A 26,993-nucleotide genomic window follows, 5' to 3' on the forward strand; every position below is an offset into this window, starting at 1 on the left:
CACTGTTTGACCCTGAAAGACACAGAGTAACCAACGGGCTAGACCACTTTTACTAGGGCCCTTTGTCCCAGGACACCCCAATGCTCAGGAATGGGCACAGAGTGCCCTTTATATGTGTGCGTGTGTGTGTGTGTGTGTGTGTGTGTGTGTCTGCCTCTCTCTCTTTCTTTCACACTCTCTCTCAGACAGACAGACAGAGAGACAGAGAGACAGACAGACAGACGCACGCGCACACACACACACACAATCAGAGAGAAATGGGGTATTTCTACCTGATTTCATACACTGAAAACTATGGACCCTCCTATAGGTACGAGCTGCCAGACTGAAAACACTTGCAATGCTTTTGCCACAGATGTCCACAGAACGGAGGGTCAGCTTAGTGATGTGGATGATCTTTCATCCACGACTGGCTTCTGGAGTTGTACGAACAATAACAATGTTCCATCTGTTTTGTTTATTGCAAAAGTATTGAAGTGAAGTTTATTGTCAATGTATTTAAATTAAGTTGAAAACATGCACATCGACCAATGAAGACATACATCACAGAGAGTCATACTGGATTTTGAAGTTCATTTCGAAAAGTCCACTGTTCACATTTTCCCAGTTTAAGAATATGAGCTGGAAGGCGTTGTGCATCTCTCTCAGACAAACTCCTTCACCCGGGAGAAAAAGGGTTGTCGTTCTGAGAATTTCAAAGCAACTTGGAAGCTTTGTGAATCTGGTCCCAGGTGTTGCTGGAAGAACAGCAGGCGGTACTCCTTCCTCCGTTTGAAAAACCCGTTAAAGCCCCAGGCAAGAGACAGGGGGTCTCGTCCCTCAGACAAGACGTGATGGAACACTGTTGGTCTCAGTGTGCCATGACACAGAACATCAGCTGTCGTCTGGCATCAAAACCTGCTGTGCTACACATCATTACTGAGGAAAAATAGGACAATAAAGTGACAATAAAATTACGTTTTATAGGACCCACATTATTAATAACTCTAAGCATTAAGAGCGTCAGTAGTAGAGTATCTTGTCACTCGTCATTCCCGTTGTGCATCCTCAGATATCCCAGTCAATTCCATGTCATTGGAAGGGCTCTAAGTGTATGAGAAACGCGTGACATTATACATTTAGTACCATTTATGGTTGTGTTCTTTCATTCCATGAGAAACATTGGTGTGAAAAATTGGTGTGTTCAAAACTTAGTATGCATGTGCGTCGTTGTGCTATAAGATAGAAAATCATGCCCGTATTTGTTTGGACAGTTAGCCTAAAGTGTACATTTGGGTTCTAGACTTCAGCTAATTGTGTTCTAGATGATGCAAACACATACAAACGGGTGATACAAACACAGAGGTGACTGTACAGTGCATACTGGTAAAAGTGTGGGGCTAGTTCACAGGCCTGGACACTGCCTTCAAAGGCCTCCACGTCATCTGGATCAGGGGAGGCGGATGCAGGTAGAAATCCTCAGATTTCTACCTCCACCAGGCTCCACTGATCTGGATGTAACATTGTCAATTTTCCATCCAATCAGATGCTTTCGTGATCTCACAGCCCATGCTAAACTTCTCCCCTTCTGACTGTGGCTGGACACAGGCCTTCCTGGCTCTACGCCTTCTTTCTCCGGTGAAAGGGTCCAAAAACACCTTTCCACTTTGACAGGATCGCTTTGTCGCAGGCCTCTTGAACGATCCCGACCCAGTCTGGGTGTCTCAGCAGTCATTCTGTCCGTCCAGCTCCTTGTGGTAGAAAGTGCACATGATCTCCTTGGAAGTCGTACGTTTTTGTTTTTTTTATCACATTCGCAAATCATCCATTCAGAATTCAGACACACCTGTGGACGCTCCCCTTTGTACCTCAGCCTCCCCTGGGTAGGGGAATAGGCGTGGTGGAGACTGACAGAACACGGCTTCCCAGACACACGGTACCCATCATGCCTTGTACATGTTGACGGGGCTACTGAGAGCCAGCTGCCCGTTGGACACCGCCTCGCTGACCTCCTCCTCCAGCAGCCCCGACATGTCCGTGTTAGGGAGGCTATCGTGGTAGCTGCAGAAGCTGACGTTGTCCTCCTTCAGCTCGATGGTCCAGAAGGGCGCGTTGATTTTGCGGTTCTGGTACTCCCGGTAGGTGTAGACCCCGCCCACCGAGCCCATCAGCACCACCACCACCACGATGATGACGGCCAGGACGATCACGTTGAACTGGCTCCAGGAGACAACTTGGAGGGCCGTTGTGGTGTTGGTGAACGGGGCCAGGGTGCTGGTCTCGGTGGTCAGCAGGAGGGTGGACTCGGAGGTCATGGTGGTGCCACTAGAGGGGGTAGTGGTGGTGGACTGGGAGGTCAGGGTCATGGCCTGGGGGGTGGTTGTCGTGGGATGTTCAGCGGTTGGAGTGACTGTTGGGGCTGAGGAAAAGGGAAAGGCAAAGGAGCAGGTTTAGTGAAGCATGCAAACCACAGAGCCAAGAAGGTGCTTGTGAAAGTGGACATCCCCACGGACTTGGAACGAGGCAGGAACTTCCTTTTTCCTTCCAACAACTGCCCCATATACAGTACAAAGAAGAGTTCAAAGGAATGACATGTATCCCAGCTCATACTCATTGTTATAAGCAATCATGACAGCTGGTGTCATCTGTCATGACAAATTAATAATTTATGACAGAGACTTTTCACCAGTTCTCACCATGGAGGATACAGCTGTGGGCGAGGGCGTCACCAGACTAATTCATTTGAAAAGAAGACCAAGTCATTTGAAAGAAATAATAATTTCTTATTATTCATGTCTAATCACTTCTATTTTATTTCCATGTTAAGGCTGCTATTAATAATCATGATGTACTACCTCACATTGACTTGCCTCACAAGTGTTAACTGTATACCTTGTTCACTGTAACGATGTCACTAACTGAAACAACAGGGCCTCTTTCTTGTCTAGTGTGCCCCCTTTGGAATGTGGAGATGACTGAAACTCATGTGCTTGTCCTTGGTCCTTATCTCTCAGCAGGCTGTTTGTGCATGTCTATAAATTGATGTGTCGAAGTGAGTCCGGCAGAGAAAAATCACTTCTGCAGACGGTTTCCCTGCGTTGATCGATTTGTCTCTCCTTATTGCAATAAGATTGAATGAAGGAGTTTGACTTGATCACACTGGAACATGGAGTGAAGACGTTTCTTCGACAACACCATCAGTACGTTACTGTTTAGGATTGCTCATTGACTATGACTGTGCTGACTGTTTACAGCATGTTGACGTGTATACCAGTGTTTTATGATACTGATGATGTTTATTATTATTATTAGTAGTAGTAGTAGTAGTATTAATAATAATATTATATATTAATTATTATTATTATTAATAATTCATATATTCATATATTAGTATTATTATAATAATAATGATCATACTGATGATAATAATAATAATAATAATGTTTTATGACAGAGACTTTTCACCAGTTCTCACCATGGAGGATACAGCTGTGGGCGAGGGCGTCTCCTTCATAGCCCTGGGCACAGAGCTGGCAGTGTCTCCCTGCCGTGTGGTTGACACAGCCCAGGCAGTGGCCGGTCTCAAGGTGGCAGAGGGCAGGCAGGGTCTCGGGGGCCGCGTTCCCACTGCAGTTGCAGGGCAGACAGATGCTGTCTGAGTTGTAGAAGCCGTCCACACACGTGTCACAGTGGGGACCCTGGTACTCTGGCTTACACTGGTCACACACAGGACGGCCACCACTGTCTGCAAAATTGAAGAAAAAAAAAGAGAGGAGATTTATTTAAGCAAGTGCACTTTGTCCATACCCGAATGAGCGACAAACAGTACTTCTGCCACTAGATGGCGCTATCACACCAATTGATAACCACTCGTTGGCAGTCATTTTATATGGCGTGTGTTGTTCTATGTTGTACACCGTAAAGTAACAACAAACTGTCATTCCATCTGGAAACTGAACTGGGGGAATCTTAAAAAATGTTAGTGTTACTGATCTTTCTGTGATGCACCATAGGTACTTTGGATATGTTGGCCTGGGGGTGAAGGAGAGAAGATCAATGCACTCCGGACCAGAGGCTTTTCCATCCCTGGGTGAGGTCACAGTGAACAGTGAAAGGAAACGTCATGGTATTTGTAGTATGCAAATCTCAGGAGAGGACAAGCTGGGCCCTATGCCTTTCACACTCAGTGGAGATTTGGGAGGTGGGGTAGAGGTGCGTGCGTGCGTGCGTGATCTTCTGGGACACAAGCAAGGTATGTGCTAGAGGGCTCTCCCCCTCTTCTTTACCCTTCACTGCACAGTCAACCCCCCACCCACCACCCTCCTCCACGGCCCCCCACCCCTCCTTCCTCCTCCACGGCCAACTCTCAATCTTCCGAGTCAGTGGAGAGCAAGATGAGACGTGTTGAAGCAAGAGCTACCCAACACTTGCTCAAGGGGTCAAGCTGTCGCAACCGTTTTCTGCCCAAAAAGAAATGTTCTGGGGTGAGTTTCCCAAAAGATGCAAGATCTTTTAATTGCCACAATTGGTGGAATTGGTTTTCAGTATAACATGGTGGGGAACTCTACATTGACAGACATTCATGTACACATCAATGAGACAAGACAGGCAATGCAACTAACATTATGAAAAGCTTTGGAGCAAACACAATACTTTATCTGGTTTAAGCACAAAGGCCCAAGCCCAGAACGACAATGTGTGTCATTTGTCACATGGGTTTGTTTTGGTTTTGTTGAGAGAAAACGTTGAGATTTTAGAGGGTTTCAAAACTCTCTTCATACCTGCAATATAAACACCTCCGGAGTGTACCTCAGTATAACCTGAGTATACCTCACTAATCGCCTACTTCCCCTGCAATCCAAACATAATGAGTATATTATCATTTCATCTGACAATGTTGCAGCCACCAAAACCAGGAGGTTGTCACAAGGTGGTATCAAGGTTATGTTTACTAGGCGTACACATGATCTCCTGCTCTCCTGAGGAAACCGCAGTGAAAAGGCTTGATATTTGGACTCTCATGGCGCCCAAATCCTTTCCCCTTATTTAGCACTGAAAATACAGAAGCACTTCTGTCCAAGTGTTGTAAATCAAAACAAACGCAGGGGAACACTGCTATCCTGCTCAACCCCCGGTTGCAAAGGAGAGACCCAGGAGTAAGCCCAGGTTCCTGTGATGGATGGGCCAGTGGTTGCTGTGGCAGGCTGGGACACTCACCTATGTGGCAGCTGCCTGAGGAGGTGACGCTGGAACATGGACAGGGGACGCAGACCTCAGAGAGGGCGGTGGAGGGCCTACGATAGAAGTTATACTTGCATTCTTCGCAGCTGGGTCCTTTGGTGTTGCCTTGGCAGCTCAGGCAGATGCCTGAAAGAAAAGAAGTGAGGACAGGGGGAGTTGGGGGGGGGGGGGGGGGGGGTTGGGGAGACAGTTAACGGAGCCGGCTGATGCAAGCCACGGAGCTGACTGATGCAAGTGATCTTACTCAATGACTTAACAGAGTTGAAGGAAGCTGCGCAAGGCAGAAGGACTGAGTGGGGAAAAAAAACCAGGCAGGCATACACAGAGGACTGTAGAAAACCAGGCAGGCATACACAGAGGACTGTAGAAAACCAGGCAGGCATACACAGAGGACTGTAGAAAACCAGGCAGGCACACACAGAGGGCTGTAGACAAGGAAATCAGACAGACCAGCTGAAAGTGCTGACAAGGTCATGTGACTGCAAAGATCACAGGGAGCGGCAGTGTGTAGGCGGAAGCATATCTCTATGGCCAACAGCAACTGTGTACTTTGACTTAAGAACTCAAAAAGGAGAGAAAGAATTACAACGGCATTACGTAACATAAGAAATACAGGTCTTTAAAACGTTTTGACAGTATTGGGTACAGTAGCAAGTAACTGGTCGAGGAACTTTGAAAGATACTTAAGATTCACCAGCTAACAAATAAATAATCTCATGATTTTTATTTCCAATGTATTGTGATTGGTAGGGACCAAAGCCAACCATGCAGTTAATGGAGAAAAGCAGGTTAGTGCAGTAGTAAGATGTGGCTTCCAGCCCACAGATAGCAGTCTGCCATTAAGTTGAATTGGGACTCATTAATATGTATAGAAGGAGAGGAATAATTAGCTTATCAGGCGGCATGTACTTAGCCCTGCCATTCCGCAAAGCCGTGAAGCGTAGAACAGGGAGAGGAACACGGAAATGCTTATCAAAGAGATTGTGGCGGACTGATGACTCTGGCACTTCCTCATTAACGGAATGGCCGCGACATCGACTAAAACTCATTTCAACAGAGGCAGGAGAGTGGGATGGATTTTTTTCCTATGCTCTCTTTTAAGGCTTAGGCTAAATCATGCACTGTGAATACAAATCAAATTACTACAGCCCCTCTCCCTGTCAGCAGGCAACATGAAAGACACTCTTTTTGAAGGGAAAAGCTCAGCAGCAATTTTTTTGCATTACATAACACCTAATCTTTATGCTGTTTACTGAATAAACCAGGACTCTTCTCTATATTCATGAAAGCTAAGTCGATGCATTTATTTATGTGTGGGACATATGCAAAGAACACATAGAATACACATCACCACATAACCCTCATCTGCTTCGTCTGGGCTGGACTCGGATACCTCTTTCACAAACATCTCCTTCTCCAGTTTCTCTGAAATCACCACCTCTGACCTCTGAAAGGTGGTTGCAGGTGTGAAGACCTCAACCTGTGCCCTGGACCCAATTCCATCCACCTTGGTAAAGGCCTGCCTCCCGACAATCAGTCCGCTCATCATCAAAGCCGTCAACTCCTCCCTCTCAACTGGTAGTCCCCGCTTCTCTAAGGCTTGTTGCCGTCACTCCCAGACTTCAAAAACCTGGATTGGACCCGGACAGCCCCAACAATTATAGACCCATCTCAAACCTCCCTTTCCCGTCCAAAATATGGGAACGAGTTGTCCAGGTAGATGAAAATCAGTCCGTCTGTCTTCAGATCCAAACACAGTACTGAAACAGCGCTCGTAAAAGTCACTAATAATCTACTGCTCTCCACTGACGCCCAATCCCTCATCATCCTCATCCTCCTTGACCTCATCCACTTTTGACACCATCGACCACTCAATCCTCACCACTCGCCTTGAGTCCTGCCTCGGCATTACCGGTACTGCTCTGAACTGGTTCACCTCCTCCTGCTTCACTGACAGATGTCACTATATCTTCATCAATAACTGACCAAAAGTATCACTCCAGCCACTCACTCCACCCTTGCTAACTGTCTTTCTGGCATCAAGTCCTGGATGCAATGCAACTTCCTCAAATGGAACTGCAACAAATCAGAAATCATACTTGTTGGCCCAAAGTCCCTCTCCCACTCTACCCAAGACTTCACCTTCAACATTGAAGGCTTCACATCAAGCCAGGTCCGTAACCTCGGCGTCATCCTGAACTCCACCCTCTCATTTGAACCTCATGTCAAACACATGGCTAAAACTGCCTTCTTCCACCTGAGGAATGTTGCCGGTCTCTGACCCTCCCTGTCCTTCAGTGATGCAGAGATCCTTATCCATGCGTTTGTTTCCTCCAGGCTGGACTACTGCAACAGTGTTGTATTTGAGGCCACCAAACAGAACCCTCAACAGACTCCAACATGTTCAGAACTCTGTTCTGCCCTTTTGTTCAATAGAACCCACTCCAGAGACCACTTCACTCCAGTCTTTCAAAACCTCCACTGGCCCCCAGTCCGATTTAGTATTCAGTTTAAGATTCTCCTCACCACCTACAAAGCCCTCAACAACATGGCACCCTCCTACCTCTCTGACCTCCTCCTCACCCAAAATAGAGAGCACTTTCAGTGACGGATATTACAGGCTATGGATGTCAAGTGCAATGAACAAACAATCACATGTGCAGAAGTTTACAACTCTATTGATTCACAGATGATCAAGCTAGTCGAGAATGCATGGTCCGCCCACTATGTTTGAGAATGCAGAGGGTGGGAGGAGCCACTGTACCTCAGCCTCCAGTCACATAGCATGAATTATGGGGGCGTCAACAGCTGACAGTCCACAGAACTAGAAGCTATGTGTATCCTCAGATAAAAATGTCTGTGGGTAGACACTTTCAACAATATGGTAACGGGGATCACTTCTTATTCCAACCATGATTCCCCTTCATTTCAATGTAATTATAGTCCTGTTCCAGGGTAACACATCACAGACTTTGGAATATGGCAGAGGGGTAATTGGGCTTCACTTCATCGTCGGCTAGAACAACCACTTAATTCAAGTAAATCATAGTTTTGTTTCAGGTGAATAAACAACCTGTTATGTGAAGGGGAAATGTATCTCCTTTCCACCACCAAAGTTGTTCTGCTGAAACAAAATATACACATCTTCTTCAAGCAACCTGTTTATGGTATGCAGTGGGATCAAAGGGAAAGTACTGCAGTGAATTTTCAATAAGAAACTGAGATGATCAATCAGAATTTTAAATAAGCTCTGTTAACAATGCAGAGAGGACATAGAAAGAGCAGGAGGTAACACAAATGATAATGTGACGTTTCACACTATTTCTCTAAAATAACCAAGTAATTAACCTTTAATACTGTATGTCTTCTAAATTACTTACATGGTTGATAAATTATTAAATTAAGCAAATGGGGCCAAATAGAGCCTCTATTAAATGTGGTCCCTGCATTTCATCAAATTTCAAACAACTTCAAATTGGTTGTGATTCAGTATGCATTTTTTGCTTACATTAAGTGAGATTGCATTGTAAAACAGAGTTTCTGAGTTAGTTCTGCCCTTTGTGTGACTTTGCACACCTCTGCAAAGCCCTGGCAAGGCTTTCACAACAGACGCTGGTTTCAACCCTTGTAGAAGGTGACTCACCTGATTGCGGGTGGCAGTTGCCGGAGTGATTGTTGCACTGGCATGGCTGGCACCCCGTGCTACTGAAATGGAAGAACCCTGGGTGGCAGTCGTCACACTTGTCTCCGTAAACGCCCGTTTTACACACACATACCCCGGAGCTGTGAAAAGGAATTAAAATCTAGTGTCACTTCAGTCAGGAACCCTCTCTCCTCCCAATGCCTTCTTAAACTACGCACTCCATAATGTTAACTGTCAATTGCTCATCCAAACTTCCAAATGACTTCAATAAAGTACAAAAAAGACCCTTGGGGAACTACAGTATATGATACACAACAGAGTGTGTCATTTCTAATGATGGGAGCTATTTTACAGAACCTTTTTATTCCTGAAGGCAGAGCTTCTCGACATGGGTTCCATAAAACACAAACTGCAGGGAGTTTGCAGTAGGACACAGATGAGATGCCATTCCTAGCCTACAACAAGTCAGTGTTGAAAAGATGATCTTCCACAGGCATGGCCAATGCTCTGATGTTTTTTTTCCTGTTTTTTTTTCAAGTCACGTAAATTATGAAGGGAGCACGGAAACCTGCACTGCAGAGGATAATGTGTCACTGTGATATGTAAACAGAAGCAGCAATATCATAACATAGTATTTCCCTCTGTTCTGAAGCCTTTATTGGTACATTGGTATTGGTAGGTAGTCACAGTGTGTTATTTCATCACCTTGTTGGCATAGACTCTTAAACTACTGTCTGTTGGTAGTAATCCTAGAATGAGAACCCAACCCCTGCGAAGACATGTATCCTATCCCCACGGGCGCAATGGGGGCTGGGTTTCCATGGCAACAGCACCATGGACAGCGCCCCATGGCCTCGTGAAATAAGGAGATCACAGCTGTAAACAAGTCCAATGGATCACATTAGTAGGTTCTCATTAGACGGACGGACACTGGGGTCCAGCACGGCCCGGCAGTGTGTTTGATATTGAAGTGGGAGGGACTAGAGGATCAGACACAAAAGGCATCTCTGAGGATTCCTGCCTCCCGCAAGCCCCCCCCCCCCTAATCCTTCCTCATCAGCACCATCGGATGTGAGCGCACCGCCACTCTGAGCTGGCCACATACATTGCATTATTTATTTCACCATGTTTACTGTACATGGACTAGAATAATGTGAGATGTTAAGTCCTGTCCATCATTTAATTCCAAATGTAGGTCTCTTCTCACTCATGAGTGCAGTAATTGCATTGAAACCAGCACACACCTCCGGGGAGGGGCGGAGGCAAGCAAGTAATATGCATGAGGAATCTTTAAGATATTTCCTGAGCCGGGAAAAAACATTGAAACACAGTCGCCTCTACATGTGTTTGTTGTTCTAAAATTGGGATTTTGCCAACTGGTTTCTACACCGTAGATCAAACGTACAGCAAATCACAAACAGGGGGAGGGTTAACATCCTTTCATTGAGATATCATATAATACGATATTTATCATAGACATTAGAAGGCATTAAACAAGCGGATTGAATGCATCGTACCATAACGCTTTAAGTAAAGTGTTACCTTATGGATTTATGAACCATACGACATTGACAACTCACATCTTAGCTTTTTGGAAGTACCTTTCAGAGGTTCTGTGGGTCAGCAGCTACTGAAGCAGCAGCAGAAGCACTGTTTCGCTAGCTCGATGGACTACAAGTGCCAAAGACAAGGATAGAGACGCCTCAGCTCCCATGCCTAGTTACGGCGTCCACTTCCATTAACAAAAGACCTGAAGGACAGGTGCTAGTCAGGGACTATAACAGGGACACGGGCTGGCGGCTGTTCTCACAGCACAAACAGGTTTACCTTTCTTTGAAAAAGATGACCATTTTCAGTCCGTTTTCCTCCTAATTGCTGCAGAAGCTACAATGCAGAGACTGGAGCCTTGTGACAGTTGGCTGTGAGTGTGTTTGAGGCCCCCAGAATGCAGCACTGTGACAAAAGCCAGCCCTTCACAGCAAGTACAGTGTGCTAGTTTGTTTTCTACTTGGGCAGCCTCCTTTTGTATCGCTTCCTTTCATCTCAGTCGGCTCCTCAACAGTGAACAGCTCCCAGTTCTCTACACTGAGAGTTTTGTAATGAAAGTTTTTTTTTTTTTTTTTTATGCACCCAGCAGGCTATGACGTTTCCTCTTTTGAACCTCACAGCTAGTAGAGGCAGAGACGAGGCCAGTCCCAACTATGAGAACTCAGAGAGCCCAATTAAATCAACTTGACTTGGAAAGCAGCAGATTAGCAGACACCTGCCTAGCAAGCCTATCCTTAATACCCTAATAAATCAATGAATAATAAAATAATGAAATCTCATTTCATGCAGCCATAACATATTCATGTGTAAATGAGCCAGCATAGAGCTTCTGGCACCTGATGTTTTCTGGGGTGATTCATCCTGATGACGTCATAATCACTCCCACTAGTCTAGCTGTTCCACTTGCTTTATCAAAGTTGTTATTGCTGTATTCAGTGTCATTTTTAAGCATGTGCCAAAAAGCGTGACTGTCTGTGACTGTGAAAGAGAACCAAGGTATTTTGGTACTGAATCAAGCCCCTGCCTCCCCCTCCCTCAGCCTGAGGTACTGAACCAAGCCCCTGCCCCCCCCTCCCCTCAGCTTGGGGTACTGAACCAAGCCCCTGCATTCCCCCTCCCTCAGCCTGGGGTACTGAACCAAGCCCCTGCATTCCCCTTCCCTCAGCCTGGGCTACTGAACCAAGCCCCTGCATTCCCCCTCCCTCAGCCTGGGGTACTGAACCAAGCCCCTGCATTCCCCCTCCCTCAGCCTGGGGTACTGAACCAAACCCCTGCATTCCCCCTCCCTCAGCCTGGGGTACTGAACCAAGCCCCTGCCTCCCCCTCCCTCAGCTTGGGGTACTGAACCAAGCCCCTGCAATACCCCTCCCTCAGCCTGGGGTACTGAACCAAGCCCCTGCATTCCCCCTCCCTCAGCCTGGGGCACTGAACCAAGCCCCTGCATTCCCCCTCCCTCAGCCTGGGGCACCGAACCAAGCCCCTGCATTCCCCCTCCCTCAGCCAGGGGTACTGAACCAAGCCCCTGCATTCCCCCTCCCTCAACCTCGGGTACTGATCCAAGCCCCTGCCTCCCCCCTCCCTCAGCCTGGGGTACTGAACCAAGCCCCTGCATTCCCCCTCCCTCAGCCAGGGGTACTGAACCAAGCCCCTGCATTCCCCCTCCCTCAGCCTGGGGTACTGAACCATGCCCCTGCATTCCACCTCCCTCAGCACCCTGGCATAAACAACCTTTATCTGAGGACTGGGAATAGTACAGACCAACACACACCACAGGCTGAGAGGCTGCTGACCTGATAAAACACCAAGGCTTTCTTACAAACTCTGCATGTTCACCCCTCTCCATCTGCAGGGAGGAGAGGCGGGAGGGAGGGAGGGACGGGAAGAGCAAACAAAGCAAAAAGGGAGGCGTGAGCTATTGTCTGAGCAAATACTGCACTCTGCACATAAAGTGTGTTGGCACACAAGGTGTGCTGATGCATATTCTATCTACTGATAGTCTGTTTTATTGAGTGTGAAAAACAGATGCAGCAAATGTTGCATGGATGGATCGGCTGAAACAGAAAAGGCAATGATAAGACCTTAATGTACGACTTTCTCTTCACATCCAAACATGTAAGAGATTTGGTGAAATTGAAGAGATGTTTAATAAGGACTGTTCAAACTCTACGTGTTATGAACTTTAACTGTTCTTTCTTTTGAGGAAGTGTTTTGGAAAATTTCGCCCCACAATGCATTGCTCTGGTAATTATGTATTTTGCCAGGTTAGTATACTTTTGTTATATTCTCTGAAATGTTGATTAACGCAATTATATGCCTACTGTACCATCATTGTGTTGTTATTAGTCAGGTTGGTGAAGAAAATCAGTATTCATAAAATCCTTCAGAAATCCTTCAGAAATGTTGCTTCGAGGTCAAGGAAAAGTCACAGTCCTCTGTGGCTCAGTTGGTAGAGCATGGCGCTAACAACACTTAGGTTGTGGGTTTGATTCCCGCTGGGACCATATATACTGAAATGTATGCACTGACTGCAATATAAGTCGCTTTGGATAAAAGTGTCAGCTAAATGGCATATATTATTATGTTATGAAAGAAGCTTACTAAAGAATTTCAATGGAGCTAAACTCTTACATGCACAGACCTTTGAATGTGAATGTGAGCCAGCAAAATCATACTGAAGCATACTGAAGCAACACTTCCACATTCAGACTTGTAACAACATGTCCAGAAATGAGGAATTCACTTTTCACACATTCCACACACACACACATTCCACAAACACACACATTCCACACACACATTCCACACACACACACAAACACACACACACACAGATGATTGATAATGAATGATTCACACCTGTCACAGAGGAGGCTGAGGGCTCCATAGGAGTCACAGCCGCAGGGCAGGCAGCCGGTGGAATCGTTAGAGAAGTGTTGGTCCTGGCAGTCCTCACACAGTATCCCGGTATAGCCAGACATGCAGACGCACTGCCCAGTGGTTCTGTCACAGTCGTCAGGGTCCAGCGTTCCTTCACTGCTGCAGTTACACAGGATCTCAGCTGGAGGCAAAGATAATACAAGATCAGACATGGGGCATTTTGATGAGGGCTACAACCAAGACTCACTACACAGGGGCTCCAATTTGCTTCCGCTAGTAAGCCTATGGCAGCACAATAACCAAGTGTAAAGACCATTTTGGTATTTTCATGTCACCTCTAGGTACCAACACTAACTTTGTGCAAATGGCTATGTTAAGCAAAAATTAACACAATTGGGCCTAGATAAAGAACACACAGAAACTCAATAAAATCTGTACTGGGGAACATTCAAAGTTCCAGTGAAGGTGTCACAACTAAATCTAATTGTACGTAGTGCAAATACAAAAGACATGGACTGCTGTTAATGAGATGACAGTTCTAATTGTCAGGCTGTACAAATCACACCAGTCAGTGGAGAACATGGCCGGGCACAGTGACAAAAATCGGACGCAGAAGATATATTTAGCATCAGCTAACGGCATCCACCTCCCTCTCCGTTGGGCTGGGGAAATCAGAGCCCATATCAGAGGTGACCTTGTCATGGACTGTATCAGTGTGCACATTTCTCTTTGCCTGGGGCTGCCACTCTCACCATCATAGAGCGTCATAGAGTGGGTCACCAACACAAAGGTAAACAACGGAGCAGTTGCATCCCGTGACTTATTCACATGCTAATAGCATGAAGTCTATGTATCTAGCGCATTTGAACGAGTGACATTCAGTGAAAGCAGCATTATCTTTTTCTAACCTGTGTTGAAGCTGTACATCATTCAGGTATCTAAAAGTTAGAGTCTACTCATCGAAATCAAAGGGTGCAGCTGTCACTGCCTATTTTCCGCTGCAGACGAAAGACCCATCTCTTCAGACTGCACCTGGGTTCCTCCTCTTCAGACCTCTACCTCTTCTGGCACTTCCCAGCGTACCCCACTTGTGATGGACCTGCACTTTTTTTTTTTTTTTAACTTTTTTTTAAGATTTATTTTAGGGCATTTCTGCTTTATTGGGATAGAGATAGTAGAGATTGACAGGAAGGATGGGTGAGAGAGAGAGAGGAGGGATGACATGCAGGATATGTCGATGGCCGGAATCGAACCAGGGACCTTGCGATGATATGGTACACGCCTTGGTGTGCTACGCTACTGAGCGCCCATGGACCTGCACTTTTGCCAAATTAAATAGTTTGCTTCCCTTGCGCTAGCACGGTGGCTACTACTAGCACTTACTCTAATATAAAGTCCCACTTGCAATGAGCTGTACTTTAGGCAAATGTACATTGTGAGTCACTCTGGATAAGAGTGTCTGCTAAATGACTAAACTGTAAATTAAGTTCAAGCCTCCTTTTAAAAATACTAAAATAATAGTAAGTACTCCAAACTGAGAGTCCATTTAAAGACAGCCAGGCAGTTGTGAACAGAGGGGTAGTCAGAAGCCCAGGATTTCAATCAATACTGACATTCAATCTATAACAAGCAACTGTAAATCACACTTGAATCGCAAGGCCTCACATACCTTGACTCAAACTCAATCCACTGTCCATCTGGCTGTTATTCTGGCTGGAATCCAATCATTAACAGTTCAACAAGAACTGGACTAGGGGATGTACTGAGCTATACTGTAAATGAAATCCAAGGACAGACAGAGAGACCAGGAACTATCATTTCAGTGTGTCATCATCATACCTACTATGGCGAATGGGAGAGCAGCACAGGAACCTGTCACAGTGGGAGTGGTGAGAGTGTGCCAGACAAGATTTGAGACGGTGCCTCAACGTAAGCTCCCGACTGTGAACTTGAACTCTGGACGTCCTTGTAAAAGACAACATCCTCTGAAGCTCTATGCTACAGTACAGTATGTATCACGCATGGATGTCGTGACTCCAAAATGTGTCATTCCACTGCCCTTGTGTATGTTTCACTTTACTGAGACAGTAGGAAGGTAGGAGAGGATACAGGAGAGGAGGGGAGGGGAGGCAGGACAGAGTGGCATTGGGTGAATTCAAACCTGCACTGCCAAGGCAGGCAATAGGCGTCCGGAAGGCTAGGAAATGTTCTACTTCAGAGTAATCAATAGTGAGTGAGGGGAACAAAATGTACATTTCATTGGCTGTGCTTTGAGGAAGATCAGCTAATGGCGACAGTGATTCATGTATTAATGAGTCTTGAGACCGAAAGTGTCTGTCTACGGGCCCTAAAGCAACAAAGACTGAACATGTCTGAACATTCATGCCCCATCATCTGAAAGTCATTGAAATAAAGCCATCGAGGCTTTTCATAGAATGTGGGATGAATTGGGTGTGACATTTCAAATGTGTCAGCTCACATTCCGAAATGATACGAAATCTGTGTAATTGGGGTTTTCCAGAGCAAATTATACACATATATGGATTTTTATGAATGAATTAACTTGTTTATTGGTGTTCGCTGTTACTGGAGTGCCGACTGAAATGGCTGAATTTAGCAAAGTAACATTAACTCTTTGGACTGTGCAGTCAATTAACACTAACTAAATGGATGTTGACTGAACAAGAGAGTTATTCGGCATAAGGAGTCACACAGTAAGATATTATTTACCTATCATTTACTTCACCAGTTAATATTTGTATTTGCTGTATTTGTATTTGTATTTGCTTGTATCCATGAATTTCTGAGTCAGACGTTTGAGCTAACTTTTGTCACAAGCATCTTGGGTGTGTAGTTCCAATTCACATGTTTGTTTATTCTCGTGAAGAGAGCAGAATAGAGCACTTGAATAAAGTTTGTCTTGGGGAGGGGGAGGGCTGGAATAAACCATTACTGGAAATTACAGTAGTTAGAAAGTTAGGGTTCCGGAATTATTTTCTCAGTGCATTTTTGGATGTTTCTGTAAATTAAATATACTGAGTATAACAACAAATAATTCAGTTGATAATGAAACTGTCACAACAAGTTAGATTGAATAACAAATAAAATATCGGCAGAGATATCGGTTATCGGTGAATGTTGCCGCCCATAAATCAGCATCCCGAACCAAAGATCCAGTATCGGTTGGGCACTAGTTAGAAGTTAGTGACAGTGCTCAGATAAACAGAAGCAACGTGTGGATTAAGGGTGTCCTTGATCATAGACTCCTTTCACTGTAAGGAACCAAATATGTGATTTTGTAATTAGGATGAACAATCCCTTTAAAAGTCATATTTAGCTCCCCACCAATGTTTCCAATTGATTTCTCCTGGCCCGTACAGCCATTATCTGTTCATCAAATCCGAGCTCATTACAGAAAGTAGGCATATCAAAACATTCTGCAAATATTTATTGTTACCTGTTCACTTGACCTGTCGGGATGTTATCTCTGGTCTGAAGAGCTGATTCCGTGACGGAAGCTAGCTAGTACAATGGCTGTCACAGCTCATTATTTGCAGTTTCAACTTGTGGCCACAGCGGAGGTAGATTTCAGATGTACAGAAGCTCCTGGAACTTCAGACATCTTATTCAAGGATTCCCTCCTTTCGTTTTTTTTTAACAGTTTTTAGTTTTTTTGCCACAATCATTATGGTATTCATATGCATATATTTGAGTTTGTGGTACACTAGCCTACATCAAGAGACACGGATGGAGCATATATTGCAGTAGGGCCCAAGTCCAAATTGTCAATATCATAACATTGATTCATTAATTCTAAATAATCTTTGAGATATAAATGTCAAAGGTAAGTCCTCAGAAGGACCTTATTTGATCACTGACTGACAACAATTATGCAACAATCAATTAGGCCTATTAATCATATCATTGTGACAACTCAAGGTCTTCTTTTGTCAAGGATTTGACAACATCCTTGTGGTTTTGAGTTGGCCAAATTCAACGAACCCATTAAGGCTTCGACCACTTAACTAAATTACAATGTAGCAAGTTGCTCTTTGACAAAACCGATATGGAAAGGATATAGTTGCACAGAAATACGTGGTTTTCCTAGGAGATAGCAGATGTACATAGGCTGTGTTACAATTGCGCAAAGTGGATAGAGGGTGCAGGCAGCCACCTACTTGGACGTCTGTCAGAGGATGAGACAAGTGGACGAGGATCTGTGCTTTTCACCAGCAACGAATGTGTCGTTGTTTCGGGATCCCCGGGGAAAGAAATGATCGAAGTTGACGTTTCCATTAAAGACCGGGTTGTCTCCGTAAAAGTTGTCGGTATTTTGTTCGGTGTATCTTCATTGCGTTTGATAGAGGTCTCTTTGTAAACCGACTCACTTCTGCTGACCGTTGCGGCACTCGTCAGTCTCTTTGTAGGAGAGGTTGTGAGCTGGTTATATTTATTTCTCCTCAACCCTGTGATTGCCGTGGAACCTGCAACGAGCGTTGAGTGTGTGGACAGTCTTAATGTGTCCTCAGGTAAATCATTGGGAATGGTTGTGGAGTCGAGCTCTCCGGGAGCGACGGAGACGGGAACTTCAGAGTCAGACAATGCATGGTTGGACACGCGTGGTGCAGCCCGAGACAACAAAGCTGTGAATAAAAACAAAAGTAATTCAAAAGACATTGATGTTATCATGGTGATGTTCACACTTCCTTGTTTTCTTTCAACTCCCCATGTGAAACTCCTCCTTTAAGTCCAGTTGAACAGCGTGAAATCGGTGAAGCCGTTCCGTGGAGCATTAGTGCGTCTTCTTGAGTGCGACCACAGCTGTTTCCACTGGATGACAGGCAGGCAGCTCGAGCAGAGATGGTTGAAACCAAGACCCCCAACTCTGTGCTGTCTTCCTGGTTGGGGCGGGGCAACATTAGGCAGACAATGAAGGCGCTGTCGCCTAACGTAGCTGCTACACGGAGATGCAGTGCGCGCATTCCGTGAAGAGTGGCACGCCTGGATGCAGAATACACATATCTCCAGTCTGTTTCTGCATGAAACTTCATCGTATATTGTATCTTGTATCAATTTCTGACGTTGAATTTATGTATGTTGAGAGCCCTGTCAAATCGGAATATCTTCCCAGTTCGGCTTGCCCTTTACCTCCACATATAAACGAGGACTGTATTTTGGTGTATCAGCTGGTTTTTCACGTACCGCTAGTGTATGCATGCACTACTAATATCAATGTTTCTATGACATGATCATACTATGAAGCTGAGTGAATATGTTTTAAGCGTCCAAAAAGCATTGAAACCATGAAAAAAAAGCATGAAAAGTGTATGTGGTTTTCGCTCGTAGATCAGAGAAAAAAAAGACTCCAATCCTAATTTTAGGTTGCTGCTAGCGCAGCCGTTCAACGTCTAAGCTTAAAACGATGAACATGTCACCTCAGTTTCAGCCGCAAATTATCGCTATTTCACCCAGGCACGTAGGAAAGGGGGGGGGGGGTGCGGCTGATTGCTAGATGTATGCAGCTGATCACAACTCAATATTTTTTAGATAATTTAGCATGTTGGAGAGAGGGTCACGATGAACAACCGTGTAGTGCGTGGGAAAAGGAGATGTAGTTTATCAGAGCTCTTCGCCTCTAGTTACTTACGTAGTTACTTACGCCCAATGTTCCCTCTAATTTTTCATGTGTCTGGGCATACACACAAGCTCCCTGAGCACACTGAGGACCACTGTGAGCAACAATCAAAAATGCTGCGCTACGCAGCAACTGGCGGCAAATTCAAATGTGCGTAACGCAGCAACCGGCGGTAGATGCAATGCTGCGTAGCGCAGCATCCGGCACAAATGGGTTAACTCCGCCGCATTGTTGTTAGCTAGCTAACCTGCATGGTGCGTATGGGCAGGGCACATATGCAAGCACTATCAATGCTATGATTGGCTGCGTAGCGTAAGTAAACCGTATCGTATCATTGGCTGGACACCTGTCACTCACTGTGTTACATTGAAAAATGGTACAAAAAACACATTATTGGTCTAATTAATTAGATTAGATTAGGTCTAATATTAGATATTAATTAATACGTTTATGGTGAATTTTATTTTATGCGCTGCATAGATTTTCTTGTGCGCTGAGAATGTGCGAGCAGTGCGCGATTGCGCAGGCGCGCAGCTTAGAGGGAACATTGCTTACGCCTGACTTTTTTGTACGTTTATATCACACATATATTAGCCTTAACTCCTCTCATCCTCTCCTCTGTCCTCCACTCGCTTCCTCCTCAAAAAGTATTGGAGGAGAATATGTAAGGGGAGGAACCTAAATCTTTTTCTCTAATGCGTTTTCAGTTGGAAGCGAGTGGAGGACGGAGGAGAAGATGCGAGGAGTCGTGTTCTTAACAACTGAGAAAATGATACTGTCAGGCTTGACTGACACTGGTTAAAGCCACAACATTTTATTGGCTCGGGAGCGTGATTTGAACCAATCCTTTATAATACGGGTTGAAAATCCAACAATGGGGAACAGAGAGGACAGACATGCACTCCTGGTACCAAAAATAAAAGGGGCGGCGCTTACTTCGGCTCTTTATTGACAACCAGCTAGTCAAAATCCTGCTTAGTCTGCTTATGGGCCGTTACAGGAAGTGCCCGTCAGATAACTCTCTTGATTTCAATGTTCTCTGGTGGGACTGGTGCTAGTTAGTTTACACAGTGCACACTCTTTCCTATGTGTATTTTCTTTGGTTTTTGCGGTTGTTGTTGTCAAAATGGCGCCGTTGGACTTGGATAAGTATGTTGAAATTGCAAGACAGTGCAAATATTTACCAGAAAACGACTTAAAGGTGAGCTGAAATGTAGTCGTTTGCTTTTTTGAGAAACGATGACTCTTGCATTGATGTATCAAGCATGCTAAGATATAGCTAGCTTTGACGGCAACATTTTGTAGCCTCGTTAGCTAGCATGTCAGCGCTTTCCGTACAGTTGACCCCAGAATACAGCGGAACTACCCCATTTCCTGAGAAAAATAACCATCAATATACATTTAAACATGGTCTTATTTATAGTATCGATACTAGCTGATTTCACTCCGCTGTCATGTACTTGAGAGTTAAAGCTGGACTTCCCAACTTTTGGGGGATTTTTACATGCTTAATTATTAGCTTTGGGTACAACCTTGTCATAGATATGAAAATAAGTTAGTTACGAAACTATTACCAAGTTTTGATGATCCTCAATGAAATGGACTGTAGGGTGTATTTTTAATAACTCGGGGTTAAAACTCTGGTGGTCGAGAGAGGATTCGTGAAAGTAGCGAAATGCTAGGGAGTCTAGGTCAACAGTCGCGGCCCCTCGGACTAGCATTGGACTAGCATTTATGCTAGCAGTAGGAGATCATTTGACAGCATCCAAAAGCACCTTGCATAGTCACAGATTTGCAATAAACTCATTCTGTTATTTCGTGGGGTAGTTGGTCCTCACGTCATGCAGCAAAATAAGCACGATGTCCACTGGAAAGTATAAAATCAGCTATGAATGACTGTTAGGCTAGTCATTTCAAAAGAAGAAATGTACTTCGTAATGATGATTAACATGTCTCCTTCATGCCTTTATGAAAGCAGAACAAGTGTTGCACCTCATTTGAACCAAAGCAATAAGGATTTATGACTGGTTTTGTTTTAAAGCAAAGCTTAAAAGGGTCTGCGTTTATACACAGTATATACACAGCACAACTAATATGATACTAAAAACACTACTCATCCCTCCTTGACAACTGCTCAGAGCAAGCTGTGTGTGTGTGTGTGTGTGTGTGTGTGTGTGGCCGTATGTGGTCTGTCCTGCTCATTTGAAAGAAGGCCCTTTTTGCTCATTTCAAATGTTTCTTGTGCCTTTTCAGAGATTATGTGACTATGTATGTGATTTGCTACTGGAGGAATCGAACGTTCAACCAGTATCTACGCCAGTCACTGTGTGTGGAGACATTCATGGCCAGGTATGTATGTTCCTATGCTCTTATACTATCTTTACCATAACAACCAGTAACATTGCTGATTGTTGAACACTGGTCATGTAATAATAATAATAATAATAATAATAATAATAATATATGCAATTTAGCTACCGCTTTTATCCAAAGCGACTTACATTGCAGTGAGTGCATACATTTCAGTATATATGGTCCCAGTGGGAATCAAACCCACAACCTAATCGTTGTTAACGTCATGCTCTACCAACTCATGTGTGGCTCAGTGGGCAGTAATGCTTAGATTGTGGGTTTGATTCCTGCTTGGACCATTAGGCTATACAGTGTTTACGCCTTCACAAATGCCCCCACTGTTGCATATTGTAATGATAGATTAGCGGTCTGAAGCCAGACACAGGGGGCAGGATAGGGAGAAGGCAGCTACTTTACCAGCTTATTGACTGTTTTACTGTCGTGACACAGTTGGCTATTGGCTCTCACCATGCATAGTGAGGTTGTCTATTTATTATTTTTTTATGGGAAAGCCTTGTTGCATTCAGATCTTGAATTTAATTTTGTCTGATTTCTGCCTTCAGTTTTATGACCTGTGTGAACTCTTCCGAACTGGTGGGCAAGTCCCGGACACAAACTACATTTTCATGGTGAGTGTGAACTTTGACGTTTTATTCAATTGTCAGAGACCCTCAGTTAGTAACTTTCTTGTGATTTGAAACAGTATCCTATGTTGCATGGCTACAGTGGTATTTCTCAAGTAACTCAATGGACAGACATACCATGCTCACTTGATGAAAGAGTCACTACTTTTGTTTTCCGTCATCATCCTATTTCTGATGTTTTGACCTCACCTTTTCTGGTTGTGAAGACGACGGTTCACTATTTTGACACTTAATTTTTTAAATCGGTGGTGTTGTTAATCAGCGCAGATGGTTTTATGTGTGTACGTGTGCTGTATGTCTAGCAGTTCACTTGCTCAACTCCACCATATTGTGGGAGCTAATGGGGCAAGCAGCTCTCGACTCGAATAGTCGCATTTGTATGTGTCGTGTACTCCCTGTCTCTCACGAGTAGCTTTGTCGTTTCTAAAAGAACATTTTGTGCTTTTTAGAGTAGGAGGCTACTTGCCCAGTTTGCTTTCACTATACAGTTGAATTGAGCCAGCGGGCTGCAGTCATTAGGATTTCATCGTTATAAGTATCAATGCTTGCTCTTTTTAAAATATTTTTTGGATAAACCAACATTTACAACAGTCATCCACGAGCATTGCTTGAGTTGTTTGTTTCCTCTGGTCAGGAGGTGTACAGGAGGTAGAATGGAGAATTGTATGCATGCGGATGGATCTTAATATCTGTTTGTTTCCCCCCCCCCCCAGGGTGACTTTGTAGACAGAGGATACTACAGCCTGGAGACATTCACATACCTGCTAGCCTTAAAAGCCAAGTGGCCAGACCGCATCACACTTTTACGCGGAAATCACGAAAGCAGGCAGATCACACAGGTGTACGGCTTCTACGGTGGGCAACGTGCTGACAGACAGCCACGATGATCATATAGGTCCTTGTAGGGTCTCAGGCTGTTGAAGTGTGTGAGTGTGTGAGTGTGTGTGTGAGTGTGAGAGAGAGTTTCACGTGTGTGAGCATTTCAGAATTATTTTATTTTATTATTTAAAGTATATTTGCACATACAGGAAATTGACTTGGTGAGGTTGGTGCATGGGACATAAGATAGCAAATATTAACAACAGCAAATATTGACAAAAAATTACAAAATAGTAAAAATTAATGTGTACATGTGCACTGATCTCCCATGTATAAAACCACCAATATGATCTTTCCTATGTGTAATAATGTTTTTTTTTTTGTCTGTGTTTGTATTTTGCAGATGAGTGCCAAACAAAATATGGAAATGCCAATGCCTGGCGATACTGTACAAAAGTGTTTGACATGCTAACAGTAGCAGCTGTAAGTCTCATCATTGACTTGATTCCTTTATTTTAAAAAATAAATTTAAAAAAAAAAGTCGATCATGTTAATGCTCACATAGTTGATTTGTATCCTCATGTTTTGAGTGTAGGTCCTCCACAGTGTTCAATCTGCCTCAAAGTGTCCATCATTTTAGGAATCAATCACTAATATAGTTTCTCACCACAGTTGATAGATGAGCAGATCCTTTGTGTGCACGGTGGCCTTTCACCCGACATCAAGACCTTGGACCAGATCCGCACCATTGAACGCAACCAAGAGATTCCCCACAAGGGAGCCTTCTGTGACCTGGTGTGGTCGGACCCTGAGGACGTGGACACGTGGGCCATCAGTCCGCGAGGTGCAGGCTGGCTCTTTGGCGCAAAGGTCACCAATGAGGTAAATCAGAATCAGAATTATTTTATTTGGCCAAGTATATTTGCACATACAGGAAATTGACTTGGTGAGGTTGGTGCATGGGACATAAAAAACAACAGCAATATTGACAAAAAAACCGTACAAAATAGCAACATATTAACAACAACAACAAAATATTAACAAATTTACAAAATAAAATGCACCACGTTGTCATTGTTTTGAGTGAATCACTGTCAACGGTGATTATCATAATCACGGACAGGATTCTCAGGATGCACTTGGATGTCCTATCCTGAGTTCTACATTCACGGGTCTCTTTCTCTGTTTCAGTTTGTTCACATCAACAATCTGAAGCTCATCTGCCGTGCACACCAGCTGGTTCACGAGGGCTACAAGTTCATGTTTGATGAGAAACTGGTAACTGTGTGGTCTGCGCCCAACTACTGCTACCGCTGTGGGAACATTGCGTCGATCATGGTCTTCAAAGACGTTAACACGCGGGAACCCAAGCTGTTCCGCGCTGTTCCGGACTCGGAGCGAGTAATCCCTCCCAGAACGACAACACCCTACTTCCTCTAATCAAAAGAGACATTCGGTTCAGAAATAGCCCCAAGCCTCTTCCCCCCCCCCCCCCCCCCCCCCCCCCCTTTTTTTTTTCTTACTACTTTCCTTTTTATATTACGACATGCCTGTACACCTGATGTGCGTTCGACAAGGCAGAACGATAACGGTAACGTTCGCCAAATCTTTTCTGTTAACTTGACCTTCTCCACGACCGTTTGCTGGTGTTCAGTAACAGTACGGTTGGAACAGAGCTCTTAGAGACCGCAGGGAGTATCTCAACGCTGCCACCAAGTTAGCGTGAGAAAGAGAACAGCTTTGAGGGGGATTTGATACGAGGATCCCTAGCTACAGAGGTGAGTGTTGTACTACCTAAAGCAGTATAACAAGTTGACAGTAGCTACTGATATGAACGCGTATTCCGATATAGTCGACGTTTCATCTTGGTAGTTGCTGTACGGCCATTTCCTTATTCTTTACTGGCATTTCCGACAGTGCCAGCGTGTCCAGTGGCGCAGTAGGTAGCACCCTCATCTTGACCTGTCAGTAACAAATCAGCAATCGGATCCATACCTACTGTGAAATACATTTTTTTTTTTTTTTTTTTTTACAAATTTCTCCACCAAGTTTAGGGATAGGGTTCTGCATAGGTTCCTGATTGGTTAAGGTTAGGGTAAAGGTTAAGCTTAGATATATAGCGTTAGTCAACGGCATTCACCAACCCGGAAATTTGTTGTCAAAAAGCACACTTTTTTTTTTTTTTTGCCACCCTATGTTTTCATGTTTTCTTGTCTTCTCACTTGTATTGTTTTGTTTCAAATAAACAACAAAGCTCCCATTATTAGTGATGATGTGTTATGCTCTATGTCCTGATCAGGGTGCTACACCAGTATGGAACAGGTTTTGCTGTTGTGTTTGTAGCGTGCGTCTAAGATTGGTCCCGAGCGTTTTAGATTTTGCAGCGTGTTTTTTTGTTTTCTACCCGTAGGTGGTGTTTGTTGTTGGCCCTGACCTTCTAACTCTAACCAATCACACTTCATACTAGTGGATAACAATGATAAAATGGGTTTATAATGCCCTATGCCTTCCTGTATAAAATAATAAGCAGGACAGTGTCCTTGTGTTTCAAATGAAGGTATTTAATGAAGTCATGCATTCATGCGACAAAAGATTTCGAAACTGAGGTTTGTATCTTTCCAGAATGACAGATCAGAACATGAAGCATGTAGCACACAACATGTTACATGCTGTGGCATAGTGCCTCCTAAGGAAATCTGGGTCCAAATGCAGTTATGTTATCTGTGGCAATTTCAGGCTATAGGCATTATGCACTTTGGTCTTATAATGCTATCATGTTAGGCATTATAAATGTACTTAAGGTATTGTGTGTGTGTGTCTCAGAGAAAGCGTTACAAAATGTTTATGTTTTAGTATCTCGCATCTTCATGCGCTATGATACTCGGTCTGCAATCCCCAAGCATATTTTCTTTCATCTCATTGTCCTTGTGAATTCCGTCATGAAACAGAAACGCAGACATTTCTCACCTTCATCGACCGTGTTCACGGTAGCCCACTCCCACGTGCTCAAGCCATTGAGAAAAGTGTTGTTTTTATCAATGATGACACCCATTTAACTGATGTTACATAATGGAGTAAGTGTCATCATTTTAGAACTGGCCGAAACTTGCCTGTAATGGTTGGGAATGTTCATAAAAATGGTAAATTAGTAACTGTAAAAGGGTAACATTGTTGGCAGTGAACGCCTTGTTGGACAAACGCCTGGTTTATTTGTACTCCCTGAAACACGTTTTGATCCATGTAATGAGAGTAAATGGGTGGGTTATTTGCAATCAAATTGAATTGTATACCCAAAAACTTGATATGAATATTCTTTTATTTATAGTTGTGTGTGCATTCAATAGTTGTTCATCTGCTCTGCTTTTGTATGTGTATGTAAAGGGTTAGTTCACCCAAATTATGGAATCACTGATTTCCTTATGTAACCGAGTTGAGATGGTAAAACTCACTCCTCAAGTTCAAATACTACCACCTAGTGTAGCTGCTTAACATTGGGTGTTTTTCCAGTCACGTGTGTTGGCAAGTCAGAGGTCGCAAGTTCGAGACTCAACTTGAATTGTGGGGTGACTTTGCAGCAACTTGACGTCTGTTTCACTTAACCTGAAAGCAGTATATAGACTTCCCCAAACACACCGTCTTAATGTAGTTGGTTTGAGCTTGTTGAACTTACTTCCGGCTCAAGCTGGAAATCACCATTCATTTTCCCATTGGGATCCCAGCTAATATAAGCTTCGTGTTCTTGTCAGTTTTTCTGGCCTGATGAACTAACTAGTTTGAACAGTCTTTCAGTTGGCAACTGGTGATACAGTATATGACATCCTGGGGCTGCACAATGATTGAAGTCAGAAAATGGCTGTTTAGGTAAAGTATGTGTTTTGGGCGATACATTTTATTTTCTTAGCTCCTCCTAAAAATGATTTCCCACGTGCCGTGACGTATGACATTTCATTTTAGTAAAGTTAGCACCAGAGTCAAACAGAACCTTCTGAACCCCCTTCACGGCTTTGTTGAGACTTGAGTCAAACAACCTTTAGACACATATTGCTAGCTATATCTGGCATTACTTTCCCAAATATCTCCCTGATTGTCTCACGTTCTTTGAGTATTTTTTTTTCTCAAGAAACGTTGGCCTACAAAGACAAAATATTTGAGAAGCAGTTACCAAAATCAAACGCTAGTGGATCGGAAAATAAAACGTACAAGAAACTGTACACTGATGTGTAACGCAACGCTTGGAAAAAAAGACTTTGCCACT

The 26,993-nt window shown here is 44.1% G+C and overlaps 2 protein-coding genes across 2 annotated transcripts; one reads left to right on the forward strand and one right to left on the reverse strand.

Annotated features, from left to right (window-relative positions):
* Positions 1-493: 493 nt before the first annotated feature.
* On the reverse strand, positions 494-18,083 carry LOC310815696 (multiple epidermal growth factor-like domains protein 9). The gene is made up of 6 exons (XM_083685588.1): positions 17,467-18,083; positions 13,268-13,469; positions 8,864-9,003; positions 5,197-5,346; positions 3,455-3,724; positions 494-2,398 (listed from the first exon to the last, which is right to left on the reverse strand). Exons 1-6 carry the CDS (start codon positions 17,975-17,977, stop codon positions 1,923-1,925), a joined length of 1,749 nt encoding a protein of 582 aa, XP_083541714.1. The 5' UTR covers positions 17,978-18,083; the 3' UTR covers positions 494-1,922.
* Positions 18,084-19,994: 1,911 nt separating this feature from the next.
* LOC310815817 (serine/threonine-protein phosphatase 6 catalytic subunit) lies at positions 19,995-26,029 on the forward strand. Its single transcript, XM_083685750.1, has 7 exons — positions 19,995-20,124; positions 21,177-21,272; positions 21,839-21,904; positions 22,633-22,774; positions 23,142-23,221; positions 23,411-23,620; positions 23,930-26,029. The coding sequence occupies exons 1-7, from the start codon at positions 20,050-20,052 to the stop codon at positions 24,176-24,178; spliced, it is 918 nt and encodes a 305-aa protein (XP_083541876.1). The 5' UTR covers positions 19,995-20,049; the 3' UTR covers positions 24,179-26,029.
* Positions 26,030-26,993: the final 964 nt, after the last annotated feature.

This window comes from Argentina silus, assembly GCF_951799395.1.
Source record: "Argentina silus genome assembly, chromosome: 15".
Classification (NCBI taxonomy): Eukaryota; Metazoa; Chordata; class Actinopteri; order Argentiniformes; family Argentinidae; genus Argentina; species Argentina silus.